A 17271-nucleotide genomic window follows, 5' to 3' on the forward strand; every position below is an offset into this window, starting at 1 on the left:
CAAGAACAACCACACACGATACATAAATGAATGGGCATGGCTGTGTTCTAATAAGACAGTTAACAAAAGGAAACTCGATGAGTCAGACTTGTCTCTTGGTTGTAGTCCCTTGATCTAGATCATACATATTTTGAACCGTATAGCTCTGTTTTTACTAATCCATCAGCTTTGTTTTGTGGATTGTCTCATCTTCATTTAGACTAAAGGGAGCATGATAATCTCTAAGTGGGTGAGTAAAGTCCCAGAGACACATAGAATAATACTAAGTAGACTAACCTAGACTCACTGTTGAGGTTTATTCAGGATAAAGAAATGCATAAATGAGACAGGCAATCCATTTAGCTGGGCTTAAATGAAAAAATAAAAACCCAACCATACACTGCTTTCCTAACGGAACACCAAAGATACAGATTCATGAACTCTGGTGATCCAAATACACTTTTCTTCTCTCCTAGGGAAGTTAACATACTTTTCTTTGGAATTCATGGGTTTTTATTAGCCCCTGATTCATCTGCCCTAGCCTGTTCTCTGCCTTTCTGCATATAGGTGCCCCCTGACATTTAGCATTTCTCTTTTCATCTACCTGCTCTCTGATATGTCTATCTACTAAAGCCCAGGGAATATCCTCTTCATTTCTTAGCATTAGCTTTCCGGAACCTGTAGATGGGTGCTTCCTGCTTGAGCATCTGGTCCATTCCTGCTACTGTTCTGCCATTCTGAGAGTAGAGTTTCCTTAGATATGACGCATCCTCATCCTGCCATTAAGTTTTAGAAATCGTAGAATCTGTTCCCCTATTTATTGAAGGAACAAGAACCAGGTTGTGAATTTTTACAGGTGTGTATATGCACACAAGGATTCACAAGTGTAAAATAAATATTTAAAAATTAAACTAAGGCAGACTAGGTTTTATTTATACAAAATATTCTTTCACATTTAACTGCCGTCAATAATGACTATATTAGAGTGGTCAATCAAAAGTCAGTTCTCACCACCAGAATAGAAAGCATATATTGCTTTCTATATGGCTCCCTATAGCTCAAGTAGAAGGATCACAGTTTTATGAATCCCTTTTTTTTTTTTTTGAGTCAAAGTGCCTATACAGTAGTTGCTTAATAAATGTTAAACAGCACAATTGTACTGAGATTATTGGAGACTTCTGATTTCATTGCCTGTATACATATAATAACAATATACACAAGGGTAAAGAGTATTCTTTATAAGCATTAAAGGTACTTGTTTGTTTTAGAAGTAATAGGAAAATGTCAAATGTTTCATTTTGAATAACTTCTAAGATTTTACTGGGAAATATTTTTTGTTGAACTAAATCTGATTTTATCAAAATATTTTATTTTGTTGATGTCATTCTCTGTAGGTCTCAAAGGATAGATTTCTCAGTATACTTGGACAAAATGATAAAAGGAAGGAAGGAGGACATTTAGGCATCATGAAAGTTAAAAAAACTAAATATAAATCTAACATAAATATAAATGGAAAGTAAAAATATATCTAAAATCTCAGACAGGCAAGGTTTAGAAATACTTTTAAACCTATATAAAACTGTTGTGAGATGCTGTTGCAAATAAAATAGGAATTTATATAAGTGAAGTGCAAACTGAAATAGAACCAAATGCTTTTAGACTTTCAAAATGAATAGCTGGATCTGTTACTAAATTTTCTGTTTGGTAAGGATGGAGCTGGACCTTCAGGAGAAGTAAAAATAAAGGTAATACATGAAAAAGAATTTATTGTTTTCAGGGAGCAATTGAGATCTCCTAGAGGAGATAAATCAAGTGAAATCTAATAGTCTTGCTTCATTTTGTAACTTTCTACCCTTATGACCGGGGAGAATTTTGATCGCCAAGTGGGTCCATAAAGGGAATTTCAAAATACTCTTAACAGATCTGTTCTTGAAATAAGTCAATTGAACTGAGTGGAGTGCTATGCCAACATTTTGACTCAGAGTCCTGACCAACCCTGATCCCAAACCTTCACACCAATTTTCTAGTCTTATTTCCATCCTCCGTAGTTTTTGTTTTTGTTTTAATTCTCAGTGGTTATATGCAATTTATGCACTTGTTCCAAGCCTACCTTTCTAGTGGTCTGATTGGAAAGCAGTAGTAGTAATAGATGTCTTCAATGAACACATCAGCCAAAACATTGATGAACTTTGTAACCCGTGAATCCAGCTCATTTGGTGGCTGCATAATTGTATAGCTGCATCATTCTGTCAGGTTACAGTAGCTTTCATTTTTTCTGGTTAAATAGAACAATCAATACAGTGTACTTTGCTCCTTTCTCTTCTGTCTTTGATTCCTTGATTTATGCCACTCCCCCCACCTCAGCAACATGAACAAGCAAGCTGTTAACTGAAGGGCTCCAAAGTGTGAGCAATGATTGGTTACCTTTTTTGGAAGTGTAATTCCAGCTGAAATAACAATTGACACAGACAACCTCTCAGGACAAAAGCAACCCTGGTACCTACATTCCTTTGTTAACAGAAACCATGTAAATGCTTCTCTAAAAGTATTTTAAGCCTCCATCTCTGTAAGTTCCTGTACTAGAAACTAAATAATAGGAATTGGACCATTATTCAGTTAGAACATATTAAACCAAAGAGGATAAGTAAGCAGGAAAGCCACACATTTCTTTACTACTCACTGTGTCTTGGTTCTCCTATTTTTAGTTTTTTTTTTTTTTTTTTTTAATTAAATTTATTGGGGTTACATTGAGAAGTAAGTCTTTGAAAAATACATCTTTGGACAGTATCCTTGTGTTTGGGTTAAATGGGATATTTCAATTCCTATTTAGAGTCTAAATACTTATAAGGATTCCAGTATGATTATATAAGCCACTATCCCTGATAATCAGAAATGAAAACATAAAACCAAGAAACCCGCATGCTGTCCTCTCACTTGACTCATTCCTTGTCCTAATTATACTGCATACTTTACTGAAGTACTAAGTGCTTTCTGACAAGACAGCAATGGTGCATCAATAAAGATGGCATGATCTTGAGTAGGCAAATTGAGTCACTCAGAGACCTTTTAAAAATATTTTGGATCATGATTGTCAAGATAAAAGTGGGTTTCTGAAAGGGTGAAATTCAAAAGAACCTAGCAATTAGAATGGTAAAAATACTAGGTCATCTGGTCCAATTCCCTGGTTAGTTTGGAAATTTCTACACAACATGGACAACTCTAATTTGACGAGGTTAATTTGAAATGTTACAGATGGTAGAGTTTGCCTTTATTCCACCAAGAAAATAGATCTATCTAAGTTCCTTTCTTTGGTTTTTACTTTTTAAATTTTGTTCAACTCCATTATTATTAGCAATGTTATTTGAAATCATTATGAATCATTTTAAAATCCTGGATATTTATTTTTTGTAGATATGTAGGAGCTGTTTCTTATTGTAAGATGCGAGATTCTGTGGAGAACATGCAAAAACATTCTTTCTTTTGAGATATTTATAAAATATCTCTCTTTCTGTACAGAATACACACACACATCAATGGATTACTATAAAAGTATTACATTTGCCCCAGTACAGATAAATACATTTAAATTTAAAATAGCCTAAAGATCTTTGAAATGATTTCTCAGATGGCAAAGATTTAATATTATGTGATTAAGGTCTTATATTAAATGCCTAAAAGAACAGTTATTAATGTTTTATTTGTGTTTCAAATTTGTAGGTTTTCAGAGGTTATAAGAATCTTAGTAGTCAGCTAAACATTCATAGATAACAATTTAATAATTTGTTGGAGTCAAGAACAGCTGCATCTGAGGTAGCAATAGTCATCAATTCATAAATATTCTTGAGCACTTAAGATGTGTCAATGTTTGGTGTCATTGTATGTTGAGAAAAAGATTGTGGAAGTAGGATAGTGTAAAACTATTTTAAAAATGAATCAGGCTTCTAAGGAGATGATAACTTCAAGTAAAACAAACAAAGAAATACATGCCCATGTAAACTAATATTCAATTCAAGGTGGTAGAGTCTAGGTGGCAGGTAAATATTTAAAATATGTGGATAATCATTAACCACTTTCTTAAATATGTTTAAAAAGAGCCCTAATTTTAAAAAGTTGTTATTCTTGTCATCGCATTTATAATATGAACTAATATTTGAGTCATGACATAAACCATGACATACTTCTAATTATTGACAAGTATGTGTCACTTGAATTGTCAATAAAATTATTTAATAATGTTAGTTAGTTGTCTTTACTTTTATTTAACCCCTTAGTTCCCTAGATTTTGATAATTTTTGATGATTTTCCCTAGAGTCCAACTGCCACTCACATACCAAAGTAACAAAATTCTGATACCAGCTATTAAGTCCTAGGAAATGACTTCTAAACTCAGTGAGTTTATAAAGGCAGCTTTTAGCTAATCTATAAACTATAAGGAGTTCAAAAGGCAGTGTCAGCTTTGTAAAAGCCAAGGTTGTAAGATGGAAAAGGGTTTTTTTCTGGTTTGGGTCTTCAATCCAGTGTTTTGCTTTGTTTTTATTGTTTTGTATTAGTAGGGAGGTGATGGAGAATACCCTTCAATATTAAGCCTAGGAAGGGCTATTCATGACCAGTGATTATACCCTGCAAGAACATAAAATGTTTGTTTTTGTTTTAGAAGGTTGGAGTGATGGATGGGAGTGAAGACAATTGTCATAGGTTCACCATGGAATCATTTAAGAAATCCATTGGTGGAGTACTACTTGTCTATGAAAAAGAATAGAATACTGTCATTTGTGTCAGCATAGATGGACCTAGAGGGTAATATGCTAAGTGAAATAAGTCAGAGAAAGACAAATACCACATGATTTCACTTACATGTGGGATCTAAAAAGCAATATAAATAAGCAAACAGAACAGAAACAGACTTATAGATACAGAGAACCCACTGATGGTTGCCAGAGGGGAGGAGGGTAAGGGGACTGGGTAAAAAGAATGAAGAGATTAAGAAGTACATATTGGTAGTTACAGAATTGCCATGGGGATGTAAAGTACAATATAAGGAATATAGTCGATAATATTTTAATAACTATGTATGGTATCAAGTAGGTACTAGACAAATCAAGGGAGCCCTTTGTAAAATATACAATTACCTAACCACTATGATACACACCAGAAACTAATACAAAATAATATTGAATGTAATAAAACAAAACAGAACAAACAAATCCATTGGTGGGGTGAGGGTTAGAGTTTCAGAACATCTTAAGAACAAGTCCAGCGCACTCCTCTTACCAACCTTCTGTCCATACCCCATTTGAAAAGTGATAAAAGGGGAAATCAGATAACTACCTCCCCAGCCCCTGATTAGCTCTACTCTTTATTACCTGTAGAGTCAACCCCCACCACTCTCCCTATCTTCCCTTAGTCTAAGTCTATAAATGGGGATCAGAAAAGTATGGATTCTTCCGTTGTTTTCCAGCCCTGCCCCAATTCCCTTAGCCTTGACCCCTTCTTGTCTCGGGAGCTGTGGTACTGCATTCCTTCCCTCGGGTTTGATAACTCTCTCTTTAGAATGAGGAAGAGGCTGAGGTGGGAAACAGGGGCCCTGATCTGCCTGTCACCAGCCCAGGACTGCAGACCTTCACCACCCAAGCTCCCTTGACTCCACAGGTAGCAGCTGAGCACACTGCCTCCTTCTCCTGTTGGGCCTTGATGGGAATCCTCACACAACAGGGTGCAGGGTACTTCATTTACCCAGTCTCACCTTCCCCATCCTTCCTGGCTTTCCCCACTTCCTGGCTGTGTCATATAATGTCTGATGTATAACAAGCCACTCCAAACTCTGCTATTTATTGGCTCCTATGTCTGTGCATCATGTGGGTGTTTTTCCTGTTCTAGCCTGGCTCTGATGGAGCTGGATAATCTGATGATGACCTCCCGCCTGGGGCTTCAGTTGAGCTGGCTTGGGTGGCTGGGGTTTCTCTTCTTGTTGTCTCTCATCTTCCAGGGGCCAAGCCTGACCTTCTACATGGGTCCGTCTTAGGCTTCAGCACCACAAGAGGGCAAACACCCACTCGCAAGGGCTGTTCAGACCTCTGCTTGCATCTCACTTGCTAATACTCCCTGTGCCAAGTGAAGTAAGCCTCAGAGCCAACCCAGAATCAAGGTGTGAGAAAACAGACTCCACCTGTGATGGGAGGAGTGACAGGCCTATTGCAAAGGGGCATGGGCTTCAGAATGGGAATGTAGCTATTTTGCAATTTAACACATTGGCAGAAAATTTGGGAAAGGCTCTGGCTGCTATAATTCTGTTTCCCTCTTAAATTTTCTCCCTCTCAATCCTAAATTTAGGCCTCAAACTAAACTTAAAATATAGTGACTTTCATTTGTTTTTCTCTAGGATGTAACATTATAGAATTAATCTTGGCTCTTCCTGCCATATCACACAGGCACCTTTTTATTTTTATTTTTTCTAAGTAGGTCATATATGTTTTGCCTTAAATTGAGTTAATTACTTTTAAAAATATTAAATGGCCATTCAAATTTTTAAAAACTAAAAAATATTATTCTCTTTGATGCCTTCAAATACTTTATATGCCTTTGTTTTGGGTATTAATGATGTATCAGTGTTATTTATAAGATGTGTTTTATTTTTATGGTCTGTGTTCTCCTATCTATTTATGTATGTATGTATGTATGTATGTATGTATTTTTAACAAAGACAGTTAAGTTATAAAAACAGCCCCATGCTACGTTTCTCTAGACATTTTCTCTGAGCTCAATACATGGTTGTTTATCATTTTTCTTTGTTTGTAGCCAGATTTGAGGCTGTACTGCAGTTCTCGCAAACACATCAATTTGAATTAATTTGCCTAGCAGAGCTAACGAGGCATTGTATGAATTCAAGATACACTACAAGGACTGCACTCCCTGAGGTTATTTCTTCACTGGGAACATTTTGGTTCATGTGCCACATTGCCATAGTGTAAAGCTGACCTTTGAGTCTTTCCCCAAGTGACTCCTTCCTGGCTGCCGACTGGTTCCTTTTTTGTAAAGCCTTGGAAATACCACATAACCAAACAAGCAGGAGTGTAGCCAATTCTTTAATTAATATTTTTGGAGAAGTGATCTTCAAGATCTATGCTCACTGCTGCTTACCTATATGAGCCTTATTTCTAATAATGTTATAAGTAGAAATTTGAGAAACTTTAAGGGAAATACATTTCTTATATGACTTTTGAAGTCTCTTCAACCTTGAAGTTGTAGACTCCTCTCAAAATATAAACTATAAGCTCCAATGAACTTTACTCCCATAAACTGCTTTTTAATTATAAATCACAAACAATACTTGCTAAAAAAAGGACCTCTTTGGTGATATGGCTCTCCACTCACCCCATCCCTCCCTCAACCCCACTTATTCATCTGTCACCAACAGTTTGCCAGCAAGGAGAATTTCCTTTAGACTGTAAAATCTGGTGCCAACAAAAGAAACAGGAAATTTCAGTCCTCATAAAAGATGAAGAAATGGTAATTGAGGTCTTCAGAGGAGCTCAAATCTCCAGGTATTAGATGAATAACTTCCCACAATGCTTGAGGAATTTGAACTCCAAGCCCCCGTTAATGTTCACTCAGAAATAATGATGGGAGTCAGTCAGAATAGAAAACTGGTTTGGAAAATTGTCCCAAATTTTATATAGAGTAAATGAGTAGATCTCTGAAACTTGGGACCAATATATAAAAATTCTTGAGTATTTCATTCGACAGGTAAGTTGGTATACATTTAATCACCTGAAACTAATACAAAATAATATTGAATGTAAACTGCAATTGAAAGCAAATAAAGTTATTACAGTCACCTAGAACTTGCTTCTTAAATGTTTCTAGGAGCGAAAGTATCATTGATGGATGAGGATAAGTGAGGAGAAATGTCAAGAGCAATGAGCTCTAGGAAGAATGTTGAAAATGTCTTCAAGAGACAGGGAAAGTATAGAGATTGGTGATATATGTTCTAACTTGCATCAGGCCTCTTGGTCTTCAGTATAATAACGCTTCAACAGATATGGCACTTTGATTTAGATTTGAGATATGAAAGAGAAGCTTAATGTTAACATGTTCTCACACAACCTCACTTCAGCCAGTCTTGACAAAGGTCCAGGAATAGGAACGTGATCACTTGGCTAGCTGGACATAGAGCACCAGGGTTACATCTGTAGTGTGGTCCCCATTTTCATCCCCTAGCCTATTCGGTATTCAAATGTGAAGACTGAATGTGTATAAGCTATCGGTGAAAGAAAATAGGCAGAAACCAGAGTTCAATGGAGACATCAAGACTGGAAGGTTCTAAAGGGCTCTCCTCTTTAGTGTTTATTGGGAGAAAGAGCTTCTATTTTGGAGCCTTGGACATGTGTTAGGGAAAGACCCTAAGAATTAAAAAAAATCAAAATATCCCTATTCCTAGACTCTTGCTACTCCCCAAGCTAAATCCTTGCCTGGATTATAACATTTAATTGTTTAAAGTCTGGCAATATAGGCATTATTATCTGCATTCTTTTTTGAACAGATGAAGAAACTGAGGTATCTGGATTAAGTAAATTGTTCAAGTTTACCGAACTGGTAAATGTCTAAGATAAGATTACATCCAAAGTCTGTCTGGCTTCACAGCCACTGCTCTTTTCTTTTCACTCATGTTTGAATCATCTCTGCTTGGTGGATTGATACTATGACTTTGATATAGAATGTCTGTCCATGTTTATTTTCTATTCCTGAATATTTCCATAAGATATGAGGCAGTGAGCTTCATTCAGTTGAGTCTTGGTATGCCTGGATGATTCGCACTGCTTTCCAGGGGCAAACATCTTATAACTTCGAAAAGGTAGTTCTCCCTGGCTCATAGAACAACTTAAGTGAGTCTGGAAAAGCTCCCTTACTTAATAGTGCTCTTGTACTCTGTATCTATTAATTTACTTCCCCCAGCCGATCAGTTTTCCGCTCCAGGAGATTAATTTCTTTACCTTGGCACACTAAAGGATCAAGGTTCACAATATATAGTTTGTTTGTTTGTTTTTTTCTTCAGCCCCAAAGGTATGTTGAGGATTAATGAAATGATGCTTATAATTGCATTTTGAGCCCCTTGGTCTAAAGGCACTTTATAAATATAAGATATTAGTTCTTTGTTGAGGTCCATCCATCACTTACAAGTGGCCAAACATTCTAGATGCCCTTTGGGTAGTATAACACCTCCTTTTCCAACTCTTAAGAGCATTTGTCTGGGTCAATGGCAGAAACAAGACCAGAGCCTAGTCGCTTTTCTTTAGTGTCTTATATTTGCTTTGAAACTCACAGTGTTCTTTGCGGAGAGAGACATTGTTAAGAGCCTCTGAAAACTTCTACTACTTAACCCTACTCATATTGATTTTATTTTGACTGTTCATTAGACCATACTCTTATTATTGTTTTTTTTTTTTTTTTTTTTTTTAGTGTCAACAAAGCAATGAAGAAAACTTTCCTTCTTTTGTTCCAGGACTCAAACTAAAATGCAAAAATACCTCTGGCATTAATTTTGTACAAATGAATGTTGTTACTATATGCCTTTTAGCACGTCCACGTGTTTGACAGCATTTTGGATGCTATTAATAGTCTGCCTGTATGAAAACATTTTCTGCCAGCCTGGTGCAAATTGCCAGAGCCTTTAATCCACTCTCCCTCAACTTAGCAGCAGTATATCATCATTACCTGAGGCTAGACCTAGAAATCACATTTGTCAATGCCTGAATTGCTCTTTTACTCTCAATGGGTTTAGAAACCCACTTTGTTTTGGAAATGGGGATCGCTGAGTACATTTCAGAAGATAACAGAAATATAAAAAGCAGCATTGAGGAGATTTAGGTGATATCGTTGATGCTTAATTTTCTGAGATCCGTTGATCTTTGGACAACAATCTTTGTTGGGGCCAAATAGAATATGGTCACCTTTTCTTTTGAATGGGAATCTGGTAAAGTTCTGAGAAGATGGAAGCCTACCATGGAACCAATGTGCTTTCTTTATTCCATTAGGAAAGAATTGAATCATATCAATGACAACAGTTTAATTAAATTGGATATTTTTCATATCCCAGGTTTTGCATATGCTCAATTTCTTATCGTATACCAAGCCCTATGGTGAATTGGGAAATGAGGAAACTGAGGCTAAGTGACTTGTACAAGGTCACACAGCTAGTAAATGATAAATTTAGAACTCAAAGCCAAGTTTGTCTCCAAAGCCCATGGCCTTTTAGTTAGTACTCTATATCAATTATGGTTTTAAGGAAAATTAGAATAATGTCAAATGAGCAGAATCTATGTTTGGACAAATAGAATGTAAAAATGGTGTTGTAGAAGTTATTTTCTGTATTATACAAGAGTTTTTTTCTCTTTCAGTTCTTCAACTGAAAGAATTTTCCTTCTTTGGGACTGCCAACAAATTACAATTTTCCTTTTGGGACCATAAGGAGAGACTAATGTATTAAGAACTATTCAGGGCTCAACTTGATTTCTTTGTCCTATCTTCCTGTGTTCTCTTTTCCTTTTATCCCAAATGGGTTCACCCAAGTGCAGGAAACATGAAGTATTTCTGTATAATTATATGAGCTATGTGTATGAACCAGTTGGGCCTTAATAATCTCACCTCATAGAAGTCTGTCTGCTCTTCACAATTGTATAATTCAACAGTGCATGTTATATGTGTCTCCAGGAGTTGAAATACTTGATAATAGAATCAATAGTAGAAATGCAAGTAACCATAGGAGGCCAATGTTATAAGAATATCAATATCTGATCAAAATTAGATAGGGATATATATATATATATACACATTTATTTTCAGTAGAAAAAATGTGACTAATATCTTTTCTAAAATTCAGGTCCATGTAGATGAATGTCAGATCCATATAAGTATTTTAAGAACTATCTGTTTGAAGATCTCTTTGTGCAACTTAAAGATTTCTGAGAACTGAACTCATTACTTTTTCTCATCTAATTAGGAATGCACACATACCTCTTCTTAATGACATTATGACATTACTATTCACAAGGCCATCCTTTCTTGAGGATAGTGTCACTTTCTGTTGAAGAATTTATTTCGCTTTTTGTTTAAATTTTCATATCGGTTGCTATATGATATGTACAACTGAATGTTATTAAGGATTTAACATGAATGTATATGAGTTTGATGAGGCTTGCTCAGTTTTCAGAGTAGTTAGTCCCTATGTATGAATTCTTATATTTAGAAGGTTGTTTGTCTTCAATCAGTCTAGCAGGAGGGGCTTGGGGCAATTGAACTCATTCTTATGCACATATTTCAAAAACAGTTCTCTCTAATGTTTGAGATAAATTAAAATAAAAACCAACAAGAACCTGAAAAGAGACTAAGAACAATGTTAATGTGGCAATTTAAACCAATTTGGTTTTCCAAATGACCTTCCATCTTTCACGGCATTTAATGGTATGCAAGATTGCTATCCTTAGTGACAGATACTGTCAATCTGGTGTGGAAAACTTAAAACTCTTTTCTAAATGTCTTTAAAGCTGAGGTGGAGAAGAACGACTCTCTCGCTTTCACTTTTTGGAGGGTGTAACGTTGAATGGTAGCTATGCTGTCCTCCCACATATCACTTGTTGATTGGCTAATATCGTTTCCCCGTTTTCTAGCCCATCCCCTGTTCCCAAATAATTTCCCATGGAGCTTTATTTTTAAAAGAAATTGGATGGAGAGGCTTAGGAGGACCAAGCACCCTATGTATTTGGAGGAAGTAAATCAATGTAGTTTCTTAATTCATTAATTTGGTGCATATAGAACTCGGATAACTTAGAACTTCGGTTACTTATGATTTTTCCCTGCATGTAACTAAGAATATTTAGCTTTATATTTGCTATTGACTTCACTAACCCATTACACAGTGAGTAGAATGAAGATCATTAATATATTTAATACTGTGGCCAACAATGACAGTTACAGAAAATCCAAAGTAATGGAATATATTCAAGGTGAATCCGCCACAACCCATTTGCCATTTCTCAGTATACTATTCTGTCATGACTAAAATTTGAGAGAGGTCAAAGCTTATGAAGATGGCATCCCTTGGGATATTTGTCTGCTTTAGGGTAAGATTAAGAAATATATATATATATATATTCTTTGCAAAAAAAGAAAGTGTTTCTTTTCTGTGACATGAGACTTTACCCATGACTTAATGGATTCTTTTGGATTAATAGACTTCTGAGTACTCAGATCTACCAGAGAAGATCATCATAATAATCTATTTCTAATCATTAGCTATATTTTAAAAAATACAATGAACTTCTTTCACCATGGGCTTATTGAAATGCTAAGAAATTAAATTGCTTTTTTATTTTTTTCTCCAAGCATGCACCCTCTTTTTTGTGTGAAAAATAATACTTTGAGGAAAATTTTTAAGTTATACACTCTAATATAATATTGTTTATTGTTCTATCCATTCATTGCATTTTATCCTTTGATATGTCAATACACTACACTTTATGCCACCAGTTAGAGTCCCATAATGTAGGCTGTAAACAGATCCATAGTTGCTTCTTTTAAGGGTTTCTGTTTTGTTTTTTTTTTTCCTGCATAATGAGACTAATGAGTCAGTTTCACAGAATAATTTATTCATGGGAGAAATGAATGGGGAACCTTGCAGGCATGGCTGAACATTGCCACCCTTTCCCATGCTATGCCTCATGGAAGGCAGGTGAGTGTTTCCTACATGTGGAATCTGCCAGTAATAATTTCTATGTGGAGGTGGCCCTAAGATTGAAATGTGATGGCAATCTTCTATGCACTTGGCCTGATGATATACTTAATTGGAATATTCTTTCTGGCTTTTAGACATTTTTTGTAAATAGTTTTGAAGCCATCCGTTTTGAGATTTTGATTTCATTTTTATTGTTGGTAATTTAGAATGGGGTTCCCTAAGTTCTGATATAAGACTGTGAGTCAAAAGTAGTGAATTAGAATTCACTAGTTTCTGCTTGATAACTGTGAGGTTGGTTGATGAGATAGAACAGTTCCCAAAGCACGGTTTCATTATTTTGTTATTTGAAGCATATTCATTAGGGGTATATTTCCACAACACCATTTTCTAATTCTGTTCTAATTATAGAAACTATCCAGGGTTGGTAACAGTTATGAAACAAAAAAGAGGGCATGACAGCTGTTAAATGCATTATGTTTGAGGTTTGAAACTAATTAGGTATTTCATGCTTGGGAGACATGTCCCTGATAGGCTTTATGAATGGATGCTCATTCAGGAAGGACCTTTCATAGAAAGATAAGAGAGAAAGAAAAAGGTAAATATATAAAGGCTGTATTATAAAGCATAGGTGCTCAAAAGTCCATAAATACTATTTACAGATATATACAAATATGGACAACAGTGGAGAGACATAAAGAGCCGTGTGTAATACTCTATTTAACATAGGTGATGGGATGCCAGAGCCTTTTTCATGGAATAAGGAGTCTCCCTTGCCCGTCAGGGCTTAAAGTATCTTCTTTGGCTTCCCTCTGACAGAAGGTAGAGTAGCTACAGACACTTGAGAGTAGAATAGGGAATACGTGGCCCATGCTTCTGATAGGATGCAGTGGAGTGAGACTCAAGCATGCATGACTGACACACTGAGGGTCCCCTCCCACATTATGAAGTAGATCTGGCAGGTGAAGTTCTCATAGTTCAGGGAGATCCTTGTTCCTTCACTGGCCCAATTAAAATGTACCTGTAAATGGTCACACCCCTTACTGATTCCCATCCCATACCACATTTTCGACACGTGATGGAGTACTGCATAGCCAAGACCAATTTAATATTAAGTTTGTCATTCAAGGTCAGAGTGACTTCAACTCCACCTCTACTAAAGATAAATTGATATCTATCTCTAAAAACTTCATAAAACAAACCAAAAAAATAGGATGTTTTTTAATGACTGATTGACTTTGCAGATTGTTCTTTAAGCTGTTTTTTAAACTTTAAAGGCAACACTGATAATGAACGCTTCCAAATGGTAAAACAGAAAATCCCCTTCAAATATAACCGGCCCGTAGAGGAATGGCTGCAGGAAAAAGGTAACCGTCGTTAAAACTTTCATTTTAAATTCATTTGATTCTAAACCCTCATTTTTAAAGCCTGCAAATAAATGTTCCTTAAATGATAATCGCCTGCTGCATAAATGACTGCTTTAATTTTCATTATAATTTGTGTCAGCTTCCACCTGCCATATGTTGATAAATCATGCTATAATACATTGCCATTAAAATACAGTTAAAGGGACTAACATCTTGTTTGCTATCAGCGTGACAACTGCAAACAAAAAACTCCAAGAACCTCTAAAAAAGAAATGTATTATTGCAAGTTAACCACTGCATGACATTATTTATTAATTTATTTTAAATTACCTCTTATACCAGAGCTTTCTAAAGAAATGTCAAAAGTCCTTTTTAAACTTACATCTTGAGGCTGTTTTGGCTTTGCTCACACACACACACACAATCTAGACTCTTGTAATTTAAACTGCTTAACACTTGTATGTAAATGAAGACAAGAAAGAGAAATAGAAATGTTGCCTTTAGATTCCAGTATACAGAGGCAAAAGTATTTCATAAGAGGTTAATTGTGTCCTAGTTGCTGACCAGAACTGAACACAGAAACAAACCTATTTTGCACTTTGGTTGTATGATACCCTTGCGTAGTTGATATTTATGCAACGGAAGTGTAAGTGGTTTGGACCGCGAGTTGCAAAAGGAAAGGCTCATGAGAGGTAAAACAGCAGTTCTGATTTGCTGAAGAAAACAACCACTTGGCTAATAAAAGAGGGCTGCGGTTATACCTGAAGTTAGAATTTTCTGTGTGGCTTCTATGTGTTAGGATGTAAACTATAGTCTTTCAATGAAGAAAAGTTTCTATCTTAAAGAAGCTATTTATTCTGTTCTTTTCCAAGCCAGTATAAGCTTCTCTTGTCTCAAGACCTTAAGTGAGTTTTTAAAATATATAGGGCTTTGATTGAGTTATATATAAAAATATATTGCATACATGTTCTATGCATACATTAGTATACAACTTAAAACAAAGGACTAATACAGTTTCAAAGGGTGAGAAGATTCACACCTTTAAACACGGAAAATCCTCACTGAGTCTTAACTGTTTGCCCTGTTTTAACGTATGTGGTCTAATTAAAAATAAATTAAGAATAACTCTAAAAAGCAAATAATTTCATCTAGTAATCACCAGCTCATAAAGTCCCTTTAACATTTAAATATGATATTGCCTCACTTTTTAAAAAGGAAATGAAAATTAGATGCATGTCTGAGCCTCATGTGCCTGAGAGAACTTTTTTGTTTCTTTCAATTTTATGTTAATAATATTTTATTTTACTTCATTGCCTTTTGAAGTCTCAGTTTAATAGCATGCCAGGCATTTTCATTTGTATAAACCATTATAAAATTATTAGTAGGCTTTTAGTTTTCCTTACAATGGCATTGTTATCAGCTGGTTTTCATATAAAAGAATGCTTTCAAATGCACAACAAATCCAGGGGTCGGGACAGGTGGGATGGGCAGAAGCATTCTAGTGTCTTAATCAAATAAGTGCATATTTATATATGTGCACATGAAATTGAAAAGAATTATTTGCAAACTGGAAGGTTTTTTTCCTCTACATTATTTTAACTGAAATTACATTTTTTTTTTTTTTTTTGTAATCTGGGTGAGTAACATCTATTCAGTCTATTGCTTTACCCCTTCCTCTGTCTAGCTAACATTTTCTTCAAAAGAGATAGAAAATACATACCAAAAAATTTTTTGGAAAAGATAATGAGTAAAATAGGGTAAACAAAGAGGGTGATTAAGCAGATATATTATAAAGTACTTGAAATGCCTCTTTGGAGTGATTTCTGTTATTGGGGTAGAGGTCTAGGGCACAGTGTTCCCCGGTCTGTTTTCTGGCTCTGTCTACTATTGACTTTCTTCCTGACGTTAGACAATCCACTTAACCTCTCTATATCTCAGATTTCCCATCAGAGGAGAGGATAAATAATACTGCCTGACTCCCAGGGGTGTTCTGAGGTTTAATTAATTAGTCTTTGTGCAACACTGACTGGAGACATGCAAAGATTTCATTTAAGTTATTGTGCTTTGAACTTTCTGCCACATGTTGTGTGAGAAATGAGAGGCCAAAGGACAGCAATGATGTATATGCACAGGGCACTGAAGGAATTGGTGGGGAAATAATGGAAAGCTATTAGATCTATTTTGATTTCACTCTTAGGATCTAGGCAACTGTGTTACCTGCCATTAAGGCCAGCAGATTCCATTTCCATGCTCCAGATATTTTTATGGATGCAGATCCTTTTCACTATAACAAAATTCTCTAACCAATTCCCCATACTGCAGTGCTCAAAGATTCTCAAGGTGTATTATTTATAAATCATATTGACTGATATGCCTCAAGAATTACCCAATGAATAGAGTTGGCTCTTGTAGAAAGAGTTCCCTCTGAGCAGAAGTGTTTTTCTTTACCTGCCTTTTCTATTTCATCCATTACTATACATGGAGGAGGTATTCCACATTATACACCAAAAATACAAGGATAGAGCTAATCATCATGTAGACTTAAAAGACCATGTAACAGTAGTAGAGGTTAAGAGCCCAAATATCACAGTTTGCCTCTATTTATATTAGAAAATGTGGATCAAAAACAATCTTTTAAAAATATACTCCCTTTTATTAATTAGGCAAGAATAACAGAACACTGTTTCCAGTCATTTATAGCTAAAATATTTCAGACAATTTGATTAAGAATGTGTGGAGCATTGTTCGATCACTGACTAACATGGAGAAAAATTCAAAAAAGATATATTTAGTTCCAGTAGTAAGATCCCCCCCCCGCCTATAGAAAAGCAGGAGGGAATAATCTGGAGAAATAATGGCATAAAAGGCTTACAAAGCTATTTGGTTTGCTTCTGGGAAAGATGTAGAAGCATTTGGGAGGAAGATAAGTTGAGTTACACTATCCTAAACTCTATTCTGCCATGATTTCATTCTGAGAGTTTTCTATTTTCAGAAGCATAAATGGTTCTCCAAGTAAGATGACCTACTGATATTTTTTACCCATTAATATACCTTGATATCTTTTTAAGGACTTTTATCTATTCTTCTTTTTATTAATACCCCCCTTTTTAAAATACATAGATTTGGAATAACACTTTCTTCTTCCCCCCACCCCAGGAACATTATCAATGCCTACTCACTTTTCATAAATTAGGGAGAGAT

General features: G+C 35.5%; 1 protein-coding gene across 5 annotated transcripts in view; it reads left to right on the forward strand.

Annotated features, from left to right (window-relative positions):
* Nucleotides 1–17271, forward strand: part of NRXN3 (neurexin 3) — a 1415138-nt gene that overhangs the window by 1256474 nt on the left and 141393 nt on the right. For 2 of the 5 annotated variants that reach the window (XM_090271249.1, XM_090271250.1), the window contains one exon: nucleotides 13981–14070. The exons of the other annotated variants lie outside the window; for them this stretch is intronic. In XM_090271249.1, coding sequence (XP_090127375.1) covers nucleotides 13981–14070 — 90 coding nt within the window. The remainder of the gene's footprint in view (nucleotides 1–13980; nucleotides 14071–17271) is intronic. 5 annotated transcript variants of the gene reach the window in all.

Source organism: Furipterus horrens, unplaced genomic scaffold (assembly GCF_987537825.1).
Source record: "Furipterus horrens unplaced genomic scaffold, mFurHor1.1.pri manual_scaffold_3, whole genome shotgun sequence".
Classification (NCBI taxonomy): Eukaryota; Metazoa; Chordata; class Mammalia; order Chiroptera; family Furipteridae; genus Furipterus; species Furipterus horrens.